A 16307-nucleotide genomic window follows, 5' to 3' on the forward strand; every position below is an offset into this window, starting at 1 on the left:
CCGCATCTCTTCCTTTTTTAATCATTCTTTGCCTGTTTAACCCTTTGGTTTAACGCGTGGTGCAATAAATATTTCTGCTCGCTCTCAAACACAACCTTTTGTGTATCGAAACTAAGCTTAGACCAATTGAATAATAAAAATCACGCATAAAATATAATTAAAGCAGGCAAATGACTCTCTCTTCAGTTCGAGCGTGCGAACGGGCTCTGAGAGAAAACGTTTCTCCGGCTGCACGGACTAAAAGGGTCTCCGGGCAGCCAACTGGCTATCGAAATCGGGACTTTGCGGGCGTGGCTTTGTGGCATGAGCCAGGCTGGCTGGTAAAAAAGGGCCTGATGAATCGGGAGAGTGGCTAATTCTAATTCAAAGCTGGCAGGAGAGATTTTTTGTTTCAATTCAGACATTTTATTAAAATTTAATTTATCAAACGGGCGCAAAAAATTAAAAGGCCGTGTGGGAATTTACTGCCGGGGAGGAACTGAAACGAACCTAGAAGAAAATAGTTTTATATATTTTATTTATTTAAAAAAATATTCCCCGGGAAATCATAAAATTTAACTTCGTGAAAAAAATGCATTTATTAATGTGAATAATGTGCCCGTTTCCAACTTGATTTGCAGCAAAACTTGCTCGAGATATTTTGCGCGTTTAGCAAAAGGTTGAGCTGGTAGGCAAAAATGTTGAGGCCGCACGCTAGGAAATAGTGTTGCTTCTCTCGCGCTTTGCGTCTCTCTTGCTTGCCTCTTTCTTTGTTGCGCCCCTTTTTTAAACGCGAGACGCAAAATAACATGCAACTGTTAGACTTTTCCTGCCGAAGCGCCTCCTAGCCCGTTGAGCTATTTGAGCATTTCCAGTCACGTTTAGCAAACCCAGCTTTAGCAATTTGTGACATTGGGCCAGCTCAAATATCTCCGATTGCTTCGACACTCCTGAAATTTCCTTAAAATTTGAGCGAACGGGCTGCTTGATTTTTCCGGGAAAAAAATATTTTGTGATGCTAAAAAATTTATTGAAATTCTTTCTTAGTTAGAGAGAAAAGCTGATGGCAAAACAGCCAATTAATTGTTTTTTATCAGTATTATTACTTCATATTGAAGTAATTAAAATCCAATTAAAGTGTCCTGCTCCTACCGAAGCGGTTGATTATTGTGAGAAGTGGAATCAGTCCCTTTTTAACTCCTCAAGTTGGGCCGCGAATAAAATTAATTTATTTCCAGCGCGACGCAATGATCCAATGACATTAAAATTGCTGCTGTCGCGTCGAGGGCCGATGATAATTTCGAAGGCCAATACGAGCCGATCTTTTCCTCAGCCTACAATTTTGTAGGCCACATCGACTATTCTCCTTATGAAATGGTCTAATTAATTCCGTTGGGAATAATTCAATAATATCTTTCAATAAATTTTGAGGTCATAATTTCTGGAAATTCCTTTTCATTTGTAAAACGCTTTTGAAAATCAGACACGGCTTCGGGAAATAAATTTGGGCTGAAATTTTGTTTCAATTTCTGGAATAATATTTAAAAAATCAATCCTCTTGGTGCTTTGTGGCTTGAGCGTAATTAAAAATAATTCAGTTTTGCTGGAAAACTTACCAAAAGTGCCAAAAGTGCGAAGGGTGCAGCTCATCCGTCTTTGCTTCTCACTTGTTTTCGCCTGCCTCCTTTTCTCTCTTGCTCTCAGCGGAGAGTCTGAGACTTTTTATCGCTTCCTGCGTTTTTCTATTCAACAGGCTGCTCGTGAGTGCGTGTGGTTTTCGATTAGCTTCCCTCTCTCGGCGCCTCGTCTAAATAATAAAAAACACTCGTAGCCGAACGCGACCTCTCATTTTCGCAAACCAACTCAACCCCGCTGAACATGAAGCTTTTTCTACATTTCTCAGGCTTCAACTCCAATTTGAGCTTTTTTATCCATCCCCGTGAGTTCCTTTTTCTAATTATTCTGCTGTGACTATGCTGACTTCTTTAAAAGAGCATCTCTTTGCCTGTTTCACCCTTTGTTCGCCCCGGTGCACGCGTCCCAATTAAGCAAATAAATATTGCTCCTTAACTCAAACCAACCTTCTGCATCCAAACTGTGTTAATAATTGAAAAATAATAATAAAATTAATAAAAATGCTCCAAATTGGAGAATTGATCGTAACAATTTATTTATTTTGAGCAAGGGTGGGAATTTTTATAAATTAATTTAATTTTGGTAAAACTTGAATAATCTGTAAAATAGAATTATTTCTTTTCGATGCGAATTGAATGTGGAAGACTCACCGATGCCTTGAATTTAGTTCCTCTTAAGTTGAAATTGCGATAAATCTCACTCACGATGGCGGCAAAGAAATCCAAACGCTATTTCAGTGTCGGACTGTGAATTTGAGATTTTCTGCGCCTCCTGCTCACAATGTTGTGCGACTTTCGCGGCGAGTGGACGTCAGCGCACTTTTTTTAGTGCAAAACAACGAGTGGCAGCCGCTTGAAGGCTAGCTTTTTACCGCCTTTGAAGGTAAAGCATGCCAAAATAATTAAATAATAATTACTGACTGACTGCACTGAATGCTTCTAAGCCACGGTAATTTCGCCATCAGCATTTCCAGTTTTAAATTTTTACAATATTTTCTATAAATATTTTGATAAAATTGTTAAAAATTCAAGTCTATTCGAATGTTTCTAAGACTTTGGCTGGTTTTGAAGATATTTTAAAACACTCAAAAATCGCTCAGATTTGGCACTAGCTTAGCCGCTGACGCCTAATTGTGAGTCGGACAAAAAGTGTTGCTTTGTAATCAATTGCCAGTGTCGCGAACGAAGCGTCTCTCGCTTTCAATCGGGAGAGAGAGCGAGCGCGGAGATGCGGTGTTTGGAATTTTGGATGCTGCAGCAGATGCGAGCCGAATCGCCTCTCGTCTCACGAAAAATGAGCAGCGGCAACGCAAAGTGGCTTGCTTCGCCTTTCCGCGTCGAGTAGTGACGCTTCTGGCCGCACCGAAAACGACCTGAGACGAAAAAGAAGAAATATTCGTGTAAAGAAAATATGCAAGTTGGAGCAACTCTTAAAGCGAGGCAAAATTAATTCTCAAATGATATTTTCTGTTAGATTAATCTAGCCGTGTAGCAATTCATTTAGCCCTCTATAGAAAATAGAGACCTGCGGGGGTTAAATTTTTGCTAATTGTGTTTCGACGACGCTAACCAAATATAAATTGCATAAATCGTGCCGGTTTGAAGGCGATTAATCTCTAAAAATCGAGAGAGGCCGCACACAATTAAATAGATTGAATATCGCGACAAACTTATAACTTCAATATCACAATTTATTTCTTCTTCGAGTTTGAACAATATTATTTAGGCTACGCAAACAAATTGGCACAGTTTTTGTGATTGAGGCGCAGGTGTTGGAGGGAATCTGCGCCATTCCTGTCGAGAACGCAGGGCTCTCGATCCTCTCCGCACCTTCGAAAGGTCGCTGTGTCGGGGCACCAGCCTTTTACCTGTTGACGCTGTCCACTCCAATATTGGTGCCCGCGAGGTCCAAATGTCGCCACCAGGCCAACCAGCAGCTCCGATTTTTTAAATAAATAATGATTTTACGGGGATACCAAACTCTCATTTGAAGCAATCGTGAAGGCAACACGTTCTGATTGAGTAATTTATATTTTTTATGCTTGACAGAGTGTAAAATAAATAATTTAATCTTGCGCGCAGGGAATAAAATCGAAATTATCAACCCCCTGCATGCGAGCATTGCCTTTCTGATTTTTAATTAAAATCTTTTGAGGGTTGGTGAACATGAGCTTGACGACACTTCCTGTTCGCTTGGACCTTTCGAAGCGAGAATAAAATTTAATGCTACACTTTCCACCTTAAACAAATTTATTATTTTTTATACATTCCTCTTTCGCTCGGCTTTTTTTATTAATTTTGTCAATTTTCAATCAGTAGTTGGAAACAAAGTTGCTATTAATTAACTAATTATTAATTCAGAATTATCATGAAATGAGAAGGCCAAAAGAAAAGCGGATGAAATTGCGGCCAGAAAGAGATTCTTTTATCTCGTGTGTTGAGAGTGGAAAAAGCAAAAAGGCTCGCGCGCTCTTCTTTGCGAGCTCAAAAAACGGAGAAATGTTTCCTCCTGTGGGATTTTCAAGGAAATTTGAAAACCGAATGACCAGCTAGTTGAACGCTGCAAAAGGATTTATAAATTTGCATAATGAACAAAAAATCGCACATTTTTTTGTTCAATTATATTTTTATTTATAAAATTAATATTTGAATGACAGAAAGGCTTATCAAATAAATTCTGGTACAATTATTCGGTAAAATTACATGAAACGAAGCTTATCAGTTTTAATTACATTCTAGTATTAGTCCTATAGTCAATTTCAACAGTTAATTTAATTTTTACATCTTTTCGTGAATGTGGTTCCTGTGAAGCGTTGCAAAGTATTGTGTTTTGATAAGGTGATTTCTTGTTTTCAGCCGCGGAGACGTCGTTTCGGAGCCATAATTCCAGGTGAGTGTTTACCTATTTTAAATATTCTGTTTTTTACTTACAATCGGCATCCAACGGGGCTATTCAATCGAATCGAAATGTACTTGGAGCCTCCACAGATTTAAAATCGTACAGAAAAATCGTCCTTTTTATTTTGCAATGTGGTACAACGAGCCAAAATCGTGAATAATCTGATAAAAACAGCCTAAATAGAAAGCTCAGGGCATTCGACCTGAGCAAGGAAGGCCGAAGGAGATTTAAAATAAAGTTGTGGAAGAGAGAAGTCGAAAAATGTGCTGCAATTGCGACGACAAATTAGTGGCTGCGGTTTCTGTCGATTCGCGGGTGCAGGCATTGGCGAGGGAAAGGGGGCGTGGCCTCGGATGACACCACGCCCACCTGCCCCGCCATCCAGTTGTCCTTGCTCAGTCCTAAAAAACACTCAATTTCGAACGCCAAGCCGAAGCACAAAGCAAAAAGTCACGAATTTCAGCAAAACTGCACTTTCTGGTCGCACGCACGTGCCCTGGAAATTCATATTTTTCCGTCTGCTTCGAAACCACATTGGCGCGGAGGTTTAGTTTTAAACCTTTTGAAAGTATTCCGGCAAGAAGCCCGAAATAGGGAAATTGAAAATAAGTTTGATTGCATTTTTGTGGCCTGCTATGCTAAATTCTATTTCTTTTTAATTTTAAGAAAAAAAAATTGCCATTTGATTAAATCACTGACTTAAAATATAATGGTAAATAATGGATAAAGTAACGCCAGAATTAAAAAAACGTGAAAGCACAAAATTTTTTGATGAAATAAGTGAATTTATTATTTTTGCCGTGATAATATATGATATTTCCTTTAATTAACTCATTTAGAGCGACAGGATTCCCAATTTTCTCTTATCTTAACCTAAGAATTCTGCCAGAATAATCTTTATCTTCTTAATCTTCTTCACTTAAATGTCCCCAATAACCACACTCTAAATCATTGGCAACGTCCTCTGCCGTGCGGCCTTTGCTGTCCCTGGCTTCCAAGTCCACCCCTGCTTCATACACAAGGAAACGGAAAGGTTTTGTGCCTGACCATCTAAAATCGTAGTAAGAATAGCGTTCGAAGTTGTTGTTCACCAAAATATGCAGTGCAGTTTCTCCTTTATTTGTCGTTTCCTTCACCAGTCGAGGGTTAGTTAAGTGCAGGAGTTTGACCACTTCGGAATTGTCGTGCCTGTTAATGAATTTGAGGAAGCTGCAGGCGAAGTGCAGAGCGTTCCATCCTCTGGCGTCTTTGGCAGCCACGTCGGCGCCTTTCGCGATGAACTCGCGGACGAGCTGCAAATTTCCGTGCTGGGCGGCGCAGTGGAGAAGGGTTTTACCTCGCTCGTCCGTTTTCGTCAGGTCGCCTCGCAGCAGCAGGAAGTGATCGTAAATGAAGTGATCGTGTTCGGTCCAACTTTTTGTCTCGCCTCTTGGAATGAAAGAACTCAGGTCGTCGCCGATTTCTTTCGCCAGCCAGACCAGGAACTCTCCGAATCGGCGGTCCACAGCGAGCTGCAAAGGACTCTTCCCCTTTCCTGTCTTGATGTGTTTCAAATCTGGACTCTTTGAGAGCAGGTACTCAGCAATTTTCTTTTTATTGTAATAGACGGCATAGTGGAAACCGTTGAATTTGTCACTTTCCTCGTCACTTTCTTCGTCACTGTCCTCGTCACTGAACTCTAAATTGTATTCCATGACCGCATTCTCCTCGTCTGTCTGAAAAATATCTGCCTCAAACGTCACTTTATCTCGGGGAAAACCGCTGATTTCTTCCTCCACGAAAAGCTTGACAATGTCCAGGTGGCCGTGCATCACAGCTACGTTCAAAGGGTCACAAATTTCATTTAAAAAAATGGCTTGTTTGGCGCCGTGTTTGAGGAGAATTTTAACGTACTTGAGTTTCCCGTCTCTGCAAGCACGGCAAAGGGCGCGTCCATGCATAAAACGTTCTAAAGTATCTTTGCCGAATCCGTTTTCCAGGAACAATTCGAGAATCTCATCGTTATCATTATAAACAGCTGTGTAACCGGCGTCGGCGTTGGAACTTGATTTTCTGAGCAGCTCGACGAAGTTGAGGAAAGTCTCTTTTAGCTGGTTGAACACGGAGATCGCGTTGTAACAGGCGATTTCTGTGAGGACTACATCCATGCATTTTTCCAAGGTTCGTGAATCGATGGCGTTCATTTTCAACAGCTCGATGGCGATTTCTTCGCTTCTTATCGCTTTGACCAGCAATACTATGGGGTAGTTCACGCAAATGGAAGAAGAGTGTTTTATACAACCAAGTTCTCTATCATCCCCGCATGAGGAACTTTCCATTTGCTCGTCACAAAAAATAATGTGTGGTTTCATCACTTTAAAAATATGCTTGAGGTTTTTCTTGCAAACATGATTCAGAAACAGAGCAGATTTATATGAATTTTTCTCGGGCACTTTTATTTGCGTGTAAATCTCGATCTCTTCTCCGTTTTTCAAAGTCGAGTAGAAAAGATCGACAAACTTGCTGACCTCTTCCATATTCCATTGGCCAATAAATTCAAAATCAAAAATACTTGACTCTTCCACGTTTTTCAAAAACTGTTGGGCGGCGAGGAATTCTGCAAATGTCTGGTGGAGGAAAGTGACCGTTTCTTCCTCCACGGTTGCGACTCCATAGTCGTTCATCTTCGCCAAATCTTCTCTCGTCACTCCATCCCCGACAAGCGGCTCGTTATTCATATAGCGAAACGCGATCAACAGAAGAGGGATCAGTTCTTTGTCAATACTATCGTCTTCCACTTGTTTGCAGCCATATTTCCTCTCCAAACCCTTTTGTACCTTCTTCCTCACCACCTTGTCGTAAATTTGGAATAAATTTCCTTCGCCGCTGCACTGAGCCACTAACGACAGGTGCAGGGGGTTGACCAGAATCGTGTCCTCATCTCTACGACTTGAAAGGCCTATTTGTTTGACGGCGTGAAGAACTCTTTTGATTTCTTCCTCGTTGTTATCGGTCTCTAACTGCAGAAACTCGATTTGCTTTGCTTCGTCGAATGGCTCTATTTCAACAAGTGTTGCGTTTTTAATCGTTTCCTCGATCACTTTCGCTTCGTGCGGTCTCGTTGCCACGCAGAGTGGAACTCTTTTTTCTTGCAAAGCCCTCAATATTCCGAGAGCTTTGTCCCTGCTGTGCGGACAAATTTCGTCGAAACCGTCCAGGAAGACTACTACCTTTTTCTGAGCAATCCAATTGTTTATGTCTTCAGAGGAATTCCCCGTGGTTTTTGCCAGAAATTCGACTGCATCCACTCGAGGTTTTGTTAATGTTTTAAAGTGTTTATTTAATGAGATATTCAAAACTCTCGCGTCTTGATCCGATTTACCGAGTTGAAAAGCGATTTCTTTGAGAACGGTCGTTTTTCCAGCACCGGCAACCGAACTCAAAAGCCAAACCTGGTTTTCTCGCAACATTTTCGCCTCTCCGATCAGATCCTCGAAGCAAATCTTTTTCCTGTTGCCTCCCAGCTTGAAATCTGGTTTCACGAATGTCCTCGGCCAGTCGGGAAAATCAAGTAAGTACTGAAGCGTTGTGTTTAGCAGAGTTAATTCTTTTTTAGTACCAGTTGTAAGCAGGGGAACTAAAAGCTCTTGCAAACTTCTCCCTTTTTTCAGCTCATCTCCTTTGAAGATTCCGATCAATTGGTCCAGCAAGTCTGCGAAATAAACCGTGTTGGATTAACCTGTAAGTTAAAAAATGAACTAATTGGGCGCTACCTTTGTCCTTCAAAATCATGACAAGCCAGCCGCTGTGGTTCGTTGACGACACCTCAAATTTGCTCTTTGATGATTTGAGCTAAAATCGAACCAAGAATAAAGGTTATAGAATAATAGGAATTTATAAGGAGCTCACGTTGTCGCTTTCCATCGCCTTTTGGTCAATGATGAAAAATATCTTGGGCTTTCCGATCAATCTGTCATTTTTCGGGCCGATAAATCCATGCAAAATGTCGGTAATTGGAATTTCTCTTCCGTTCACAAGCACGCAAACTTCTTTTGTCTCTTTGTTTACGCTCACTTGGCCGAAAATGCAAGTCACAACGCAGCCAACATCATGCTCCATCTTGCTAACTACAAAGTTAAATGCTTAGATAATGCTTAATTTTTTTGTTCTTGTTATATACCTTGTGTGATATACAGTTTCAAAGAATCGTCATTCAATTTCCAAAGTCTGGTATCAAAATCCAAGTTCTGCCGCAGAGCTTTTTCCATATCTTGAACTTCTAACGTTTGCCGTTCGTAAAAGATGAAGGCGCGGCGACCTCTGATATTTTTTCCCTCGCGTGACTTCCAAGGAAAAGATTCAGACGTTGACGTGATTGTTGCTGCTTTTTCCATGAGTGAATCATTTCTTGAAACAGATTTTGCAGCATTCAATGCCCTGGAAACGAACACGATTTTTATTTAATTTTTTGATATAATCTAAATCACCTTGAGAAGAAAAAACTTGTGTCTAAGGGGAACATTTTGACCTCTGGCGTCTGACCAAGATGAAGGTTTGTTGCGAAGTCAGGTCCAGCGATGGACGCTTTGTGCACTTTGTGCTGGACTGACGTGAGGAATAACAACAAAGGCTTATCCTCGTTGATCTGGCTCAAAACATCGCACAGGAATGTCACAAACCAGGAACCGCGTTCACTTGTGTTAGCCATGGTTGCTGTAACACGAGATCATTGAAATGGTTTATTCTGTAAATAATTCATGAAGTTAAATTTTACTTTCGACTGTTGAATAAACGATGACTGTGTTAGGTAAATCAGGAGCCGAATAAGTGATTCGGCAAGAATTTTGGTTGTTGTAGCTCTTGTAATCCTCTTTTCGGTCGAACTTTGCGTCATCTAGATTTCCCCTACACGGCTGTTCAATTTTTACTTTTATTATTTCGTCTTGTAGCAATTTCGACCGCAAACTTACGCCAAAGTTGACAAGCTTCAAACATTTCTCAAATCCATCCAGTTTTTTCAGAGAGTTGAAAACGTCTTCTGTCGTGAAGGAAATAAAATCTTTCAGTGTCTCGCTCCAGTGATCAGTGTAGATGACTCCATTTTCGTTGCCGTGAGAGAGGAAAAAGAGCACGAAAACCGACGGAATGTCTGAAGGACAATGAAAATTATGAAAACCGGAATTGACGAAATATGAATTTAATTATTGCACACCTTTTGAGGAGAAATAACGCAAGAGCTTTTCCTGGCTGCCGAGAAGATCGAGCAAAATTTCCTTTTCTGGTCTATAAAGGTTGCGGAAATTACAGTTCCGGTTCTTTCCAAAGGTCGTTTTCAGTTTCTCCACGTCTGGTGCGTCACAGTTTCGAAATTTGTTCGTTTTTTCGAAATTGCGGTAGTGGATGAGAAGAACAAACACGCTGTAAAGAATTTACATTTAAAACGGTATGGCTTTTACTAAATAAGAAAATTTACTTGTCTGCGTTTTGTTTTCCTGATTCAAACTGAAAGAAACCAAGATCCGCTGGACCTCTTGGTCGACCTTGAGCCTCACCTGGAAAATCGGTGATTTGCCGTTAGGTTAGAGAAATTTTTTAGCGAGCTGTAAAAGTTTACCTTGTCTTAAAATCTTTTCCATCTCGTCCATAGTTCGATGCCTAACTTTCTTCCTTTTCTGTGGAATTTTAAGCGTTAATTAAATTTTAAATAGTCCATAAAAGGGTTATTAATTTTTATGAATTGTGTTTATAAGAGAAATAATATGTTTCGTAAAGGCCCTGAAAGTCCTGAAATCGGACCAATGTTCCGTTCCTGTGACGCCTGATTTGACATCTGAGCCAGTTTAGATTTTGCTTCGCTTTCACTTTTTTATATTTATTATTTATTGAAGCAGAAAAATATATTGCTTTAGTGTTCCTTCCATCAGCAGCACGTGAAGGCGCGCTCGGCCTTTCAATTTTAGGATCAATTATTAAAATAAAGGACACTTTGATCAGCGGCTGGCTTTGCGGCGCCGAGCCGTCAAATTTTCGTCGGCTCGGCTGGCGGCTGGCTTGCAGCTAGGCTATAAGTGCTATTTAAGCAGGGCACAAAAAATCCCGAATTTTTTTCCAACACTGCATTGCAAAAAAACTTATGATGCGGCTTTTTAAGACAATCGACTTTTTGAGTATGAGAACTATACTTCAGGAAAATATCCATGAAATAGAAAAACGGCGCGAAAATTTTTAACTCGGGGCATGTGAAAATGAAACAGTGGGCTCGTGATACAACCTGATAATGTTCCAAATTATGGATGGCTGGCTCAAAATCAGATGTGTATGCCAGACATTTGAAATTCTACTCCGTTCAAAATAATTACGCCCTGGCTTGTTCATCTCTTGTTTACAAAAACGTTTTTCCCAACTACATTTTGCGTCAAACAATGATGGCAATCCCAACACACAACAATCTCATTTTTTTTAGGAGCAAACATTATAAAGGGACACGACTAGAGCCCTGCACGGGTGGATTTTTTTTCACGGATTACCTTGAAAGCGTTAAATTGGCATCACGTATTATTTTAATTCATTGTGAGTTCCTTAAACTGTCCTTTTACGCGTGCCGCGGTGAAAGAGCTCGCATCCTAGGGGAGGTCTTTTACGGGGGTTAATCACCATTTTCACCCTCGAAAAACGAATCGATGCCTCTCGCCGAACCGCAACTTTCGAGACTCATTGTAGTTCATTGGGGCCAAGGCCAATGGGGCCCCGCAAAAAATTATATCCATTTTTCGCATTTTGTGGGGCCCGGAGTGCCCCATGGACTTTAATAGGGTCCATTAAAACCGTTCAACGTAGAATTTTATGTGCTTTTTTCAATCTCGGTTTGGCTCGTTTGGTCCCAATGGGCCGGAACTATATACATTTTCTGTTTTTTTTTTCTATTGTTCGTGTTTGCAGGGTCCGTAGGGCCCTTGCTACTCCGCGTTCTCAGCAGCGTTATAAAAAGTCAGGGCTAAGGGTAAATTAAAAAAATCTCCCGTAATCCTGCGTCTAAACATTTCGAAAACATTAACACCCGCAACCTAAACTAAAACACTTTGGCATATTGCGAGTCCTCTCCTAGAGGAAGAAGCCTCCTGGAGTCTCATTTGAGCTCCGGGTGAATTTTTGAAAATTGCTTATATTTATGGGCAGGGTTTTTGCTTCAAGGGCACAAGCACTGAGGGTCCGAAAGAGCTTGCAACGACGCGTCAAACGAACTGCGGAAATCCGAAATTGGCCGGTGGAGAAAAATAACTCACTTGGTGCAAATTTTTAAACCTAAGTACCTCCTAAGAGGGATATCAAATAATCAGGATCGATAGTTTAAAAATCGGCTCCATATTTTCCACGTCTTTTTGCACCTAGTTCATTAATTTATTTGAAGAATTGAAGGATTAGATAGGTTCTGAACACGATAATATGTATTGCAAAATCGAAAAACCGTCTTTTACGGGAATTCCTTAAGGGTGAGAGTATAGCCCCTTTATTGCTCGTCTTGTGGCACCAAGATTTCCAAAATAGCTTCGAAAATAGCCAAGTTAATAAGGGTTTGAAGTTTGGAAAAAATACATTTTTTCCCCATCTTCCATTTGATTAGCATTAAAAGCAACATGTTTTCGAGATTTTCAGCTTCCCGTCGGAATTTTTCAGGATTTTTTCTCACGTCTCGATTAAAGACAGGGAGGGTAAAATCAAGGGGTGTGCGTGGACTGTTGAGACTTTTGGTGGTTGGGGGGATGCACCACCCTTCGAGCACCCCCGGCCAAAAGTTTGGCCCCACGGGGCCTGCTTGTTTTAAATTTTAAACCGCGAGGGTTAAACTATTAATAAATGAAAAAATTTTAATATGGTAAACATTAAAATAGATTGATTTTGATTCGAATCGGGAAATCTCACCGACACCTTAAATTTTGTTCCTATCGAGGTCAAAATAAGCGATTGATTGTTCTTTTCACAATTATTATCGCGGCAGCGGCACCAAAACGTTATCAGTATCTGACATTGCGAGTGAGAAGGGAGACTTTCGGCGCCTGCTGCTCACGAGCAGAGAGAGACTTTTTTGCGGCCTTTTATAGTGAAAAGTCCAACTTAAAACGGGTGCGGCGTAAGAGCAAATAATGCCGGAAAGTAAAACATTTGGATTGATCGCGTCGCGTTCAAGAGGTGCGGCGATTGAAGAGGAAGGCATTCATTCGATTATGAGAGTAGTACAGCTGCAGTGAAATTACTCTGAATAAGTGATGGCAAAATGTGATGCGAAGTTGGACTTTTCACGTATTGCTCGCAAAAAAAGACACAGCGCTCTCTCCATTTGTCCGAGTAACTTTGAAAATTTGCAAATTTCAATTTTCGCCACATTTTCTATGAATATTTAATAAACCCAATGGGATCGCCATTTCCTACAAAAAATGGAGGCGACGTTTAGTTTGTGCACCAGATGCCAGGCGAATTGACCCTCTCATACCTGCTCTTATTGATTCACGAAAAAATGAGCAGCCGCAAAGTGGCCTCTTGCCTTTGGGGGTTTTTCTTAATTTAGTTTAAATTAAATTTGTGAGTTTAAAGCATTCAATAGACGCATACGAGACCAGAGGACGATTATTTTAATCTCAAATATGCGTCTAACAGAGGAAAAATTATTTATATCTGGAATTTTCAAGGGTTCATAGAGGTCTCCATCTGTTTGAAATTTGACTTCTCAAAATTAAAACTTTCCATGAATGGATTATTAGCTAGGTAATGGGACAAAAAGAAAATAAAACTGTGATAGATAACGATGGATAAGCGACGAACGATATTTTTAATAAATGGTTTAAAAAATCAGGCCGTGTATGTTTATTATTAAATGAAAAGAAAGAAAAATAATATATTGAATTGATCTAGCGCGCGACTTGACTCACGCAAAATGCACTTACCACTCAGAATCAGAATCAGGCATTCGCGTTGGCGTGCGGATGGGTGCTCCGTGTTTCCTCCCCAGTCGAGTGGGTGGTTTTCCGCCCTCGCGGTGTGACCGCGAGTTGACCTGGTAGGTCACTGCGACCTCTACGATGCCGTAGCCAGGCTCCAAGCGGGCCTTTTTTCTTGACTTTAGGGACACTAAACGGCCCTTCTAGTGGTTCACCAATAAATGGCCAATTAATAAAAGACGAGAAGCAAGAGACTAACCGGATGCGCGAGCGGTGTGCTCGACGAGAGAAGCGAGCGAGAGAGGCACACTAAAAGACGTGCGTCTCGCGTGAGTGATAGCCGCAAATTGATAAGGATTCGAACGAGCAAAACTCCCTCCCCCAAAAAGCACCTTTATCTGGCGCTGCAATGTTTGAGTTGCACACACTAATCTCTCGTATTTATCGCTATTTTACAATAACAGAGTGCATTTATTGACGTATTCTTTTTGGGGCAGAAAATGTCGTGTATTTGGCTGACCGGTGAATCCCTTAAATCGATCTTATATCTTTCAACCTAGCATATTTCGATGGAAAACTTAAAAAATCATTGAAATTAATGGAAATCTCAACGTGAAAATTGGAACTTTGTAATAATCATTTTTCTGTGCTTTTTTACTTCGATTGGGATATTCAACGTCCCGGCCTCGTATGTATTATAGTGTACCAGGTTGCAATTTGGCCTCCAGCTCTCATTTCCACCTTAATTTTTGATTGCAACATTTTCTTTAAATATTTAATAAATCTACCTGGCTCGCCAATTTAAAAACTCATGGTTCATTAATGCAACCGAACGCAATTAAATTGTGAAAATCGAAGAAATGCAATTTTTAAGTCAATAAAATTGTTTTTTTTTAATTATTTCACTGGTTTGAAGATTAAAAATCTCTCTTTGTCTCTTTATTGTCAATGGTTTGGTCGGTGACGCCCAAGTGAGAGAAAAAAATCTAAATTTGTAAACAGTATAAATATTGATAGCTTTGAATTATGGAGTTGCTTGCTCTCTCGCCTGCACCAGAGAGCGAAAAAGTGCGAGCGAAGGAGCGATAACGAGGATTATTTGTTTGGATGCTGCACCGCAGATGCCACGCGAATTCACTCTTTCGTCTCACGAAAAAATGAGCAGCCGCAACGCAAAGTGGCCTGCTGCCTTTCGGGGATCCGCGGTGAGTTGTGCGAGAAAAAAGCGCAACTTGTGACGCTCCGGCCGGGCAAAGCGCCGCACTGATTGTGAGTGAGCACGACCCACGACAGAAAAAGGGAAAATATGCAGTTGGACGAACATTTCGAGCTAGGCATAAGATTCTTGCAATATTTTTTTTAATTAAATTAAAAATAGAGTCAAGGCATGCAATTATTTATATTATTACGTATTATATTATTTTTTAAGAATTAATTTGAAACTTCGTTCAATTCAAACCTGGCAGGCGACGACATTTCTGTTTCTGTGGCTGCAGATTCTGTCTCTGATTGGTTTCTCTAGGTTTGCAGGTGGAGGCAGGGCTCTCGGGGGGCTGGCGTCTTCGAGGGGTCGGGGGCGCGGCCCTGGACTGCACCACGCCCACCTGGCCCAGCCGTGTCCAGTAGTTCTTCTTGAACGTCCAGTTGTCTTTGCTCACAATCAGCCCCGAAAAGCACTCAATTTTGATCGCAGAGCCGAACCACAAAGCAGAGAGACCAAAATTGCAGCAAATCTCCATGCTTCCGCGTGCTGTGTGATAAATGCACTTCTGATACTTTAATTTTTAATTACGAGAAATTTGGGAAAAAAGGAATATTTTCCACAGACTGTAATCCGTCTTTCAAAATTCATTCGCACACATGTTTATTTTGTTTCCTCTAATTAACCAATTTATTTGATCACATCAATGTGCAGTGTAAATATAAAAGTCAACAGTTTGCAGACACGAAAAGTGGGTAAAATCTTTGGTTTACCGGCGAAACTTTAAATTTGCATCATCTTCAATTTGATTACTTTCTTAAAATTAAAATTTGTTCAATCAATTTTGATTTTATGGCTGATTTTCCACACATTTTTGTAAAATATTTATTTGAGCAAGATACATTTTACTAATTATGTAAAATGTAGTGAAAGAAAAGTGGGAGTCTTTTTCGTCTCGTGTAAAGCGTCCATCTTGATTAAGTGAATCAGCGACGACATGCAGCGATTAAGATATTATTGGCAGTAAGTACAAACGGTTTTAAAAATGCCTCATCTTCGGAAAATGAGTTTGGGCAACGATTTGTTTCAATTTGAGGAATTTAAAAAGTCGATCCTTTCGGTGCTCTCTGTGGTTGTGCGTAATTACAGATAATTCAGATCCGGTTAATAGTTGAGTAGCGAGTGCTGGAAAACTAAAAACAAATCCGCTGATTAAAAAAGTGTTGCTCTCGTTTTCGACTTCTTTTTCTCTCTTGCTCTCGCAATCAGCGAAGAGTTAGAGTTTCCATCGCTGCCTGGCCTGCGTTTTTGTCCGTCGAGTGGCAAAGAGGCTGCGCGTGAGTGTGCATGCGGTGGCCGATCGAGCAGCTTCTTCTTTCCCTCCCTCGGCACCTCGTCCAAATAAGAAACACACAGGCCGGAAAGCACTCGCAACCCGCAGCCGCACGCGCCACCTCTCATTTTTGCAAACCAACTGAACCCCGCTCAACCTGACCTGAAGCTTTTTCTACATTTCTCAGGCTTGTAACAAGGCTAGGACTCCAATTTGAGCTTTTTTATCCATCTTTTTCTTTTTTTTGTAATTATTGCACTGCGACGATCCTGATCTTTTTAAAAAAGTATTTGTTTGCCTTTTTAACCCTTTGTTCAGCACGGCGCACGTCCAGCTTGAGCAAACTAAT

The 16307-nt window shown here is 40.7% G+C and overlaps 1 protein-coding gene across 1 annotated transcript; it reads right to left on the reverse strand.

Moving 5' to 3' along the window:
* Nucleotides 1–4797: 4797 nt before the first annotated feature.
* LOC135943897 (uncharacterized) lies at nucleotides 4798–10136 on the reverse strand. The gene is made up of 11 exons (XM_065490566.1): nucleotides 10106–10136; nucleotides 9965–10043; nucleotides 9704–9909; nucleotides 9462–9640; nucleotides 9266–9404; nucleotides 8979–9204; nucleotides 8672–8928; nucleotides 8401–8618; nucleotides 8265–8343; nucleotides 5450–8203; nucleotides 4798–4913 (listed from the first exon to the last, which is right to left on the reverse strand). The coding sequence occupies exons 1-11, from the start codon at nucleotides 10134–10136 to the stop codon at nucleotides 4798–4800; spliced, it is 4284 nt and encodes a 1427-aa protein (XP_065346638.1).
* Between the last annotated feature and the right edge of the window lie 6171 nt (nucleotides 10137–16307).

Source organism: Cloeon dipterum, chromosome 4, assembly GCF_949628265.1.
Source record: "Cloeon dipterum chromosome 4, ieCloDipt1.1, whole genome shotgun sequence".
Classification (NCBI taxonomy): domain Eukaryota; kingdom Metazoa; phylum Arthropoda; class Insecta; order Ephemeroptera; family Baetidae; genus Cloeon; species Cloeon dipterum.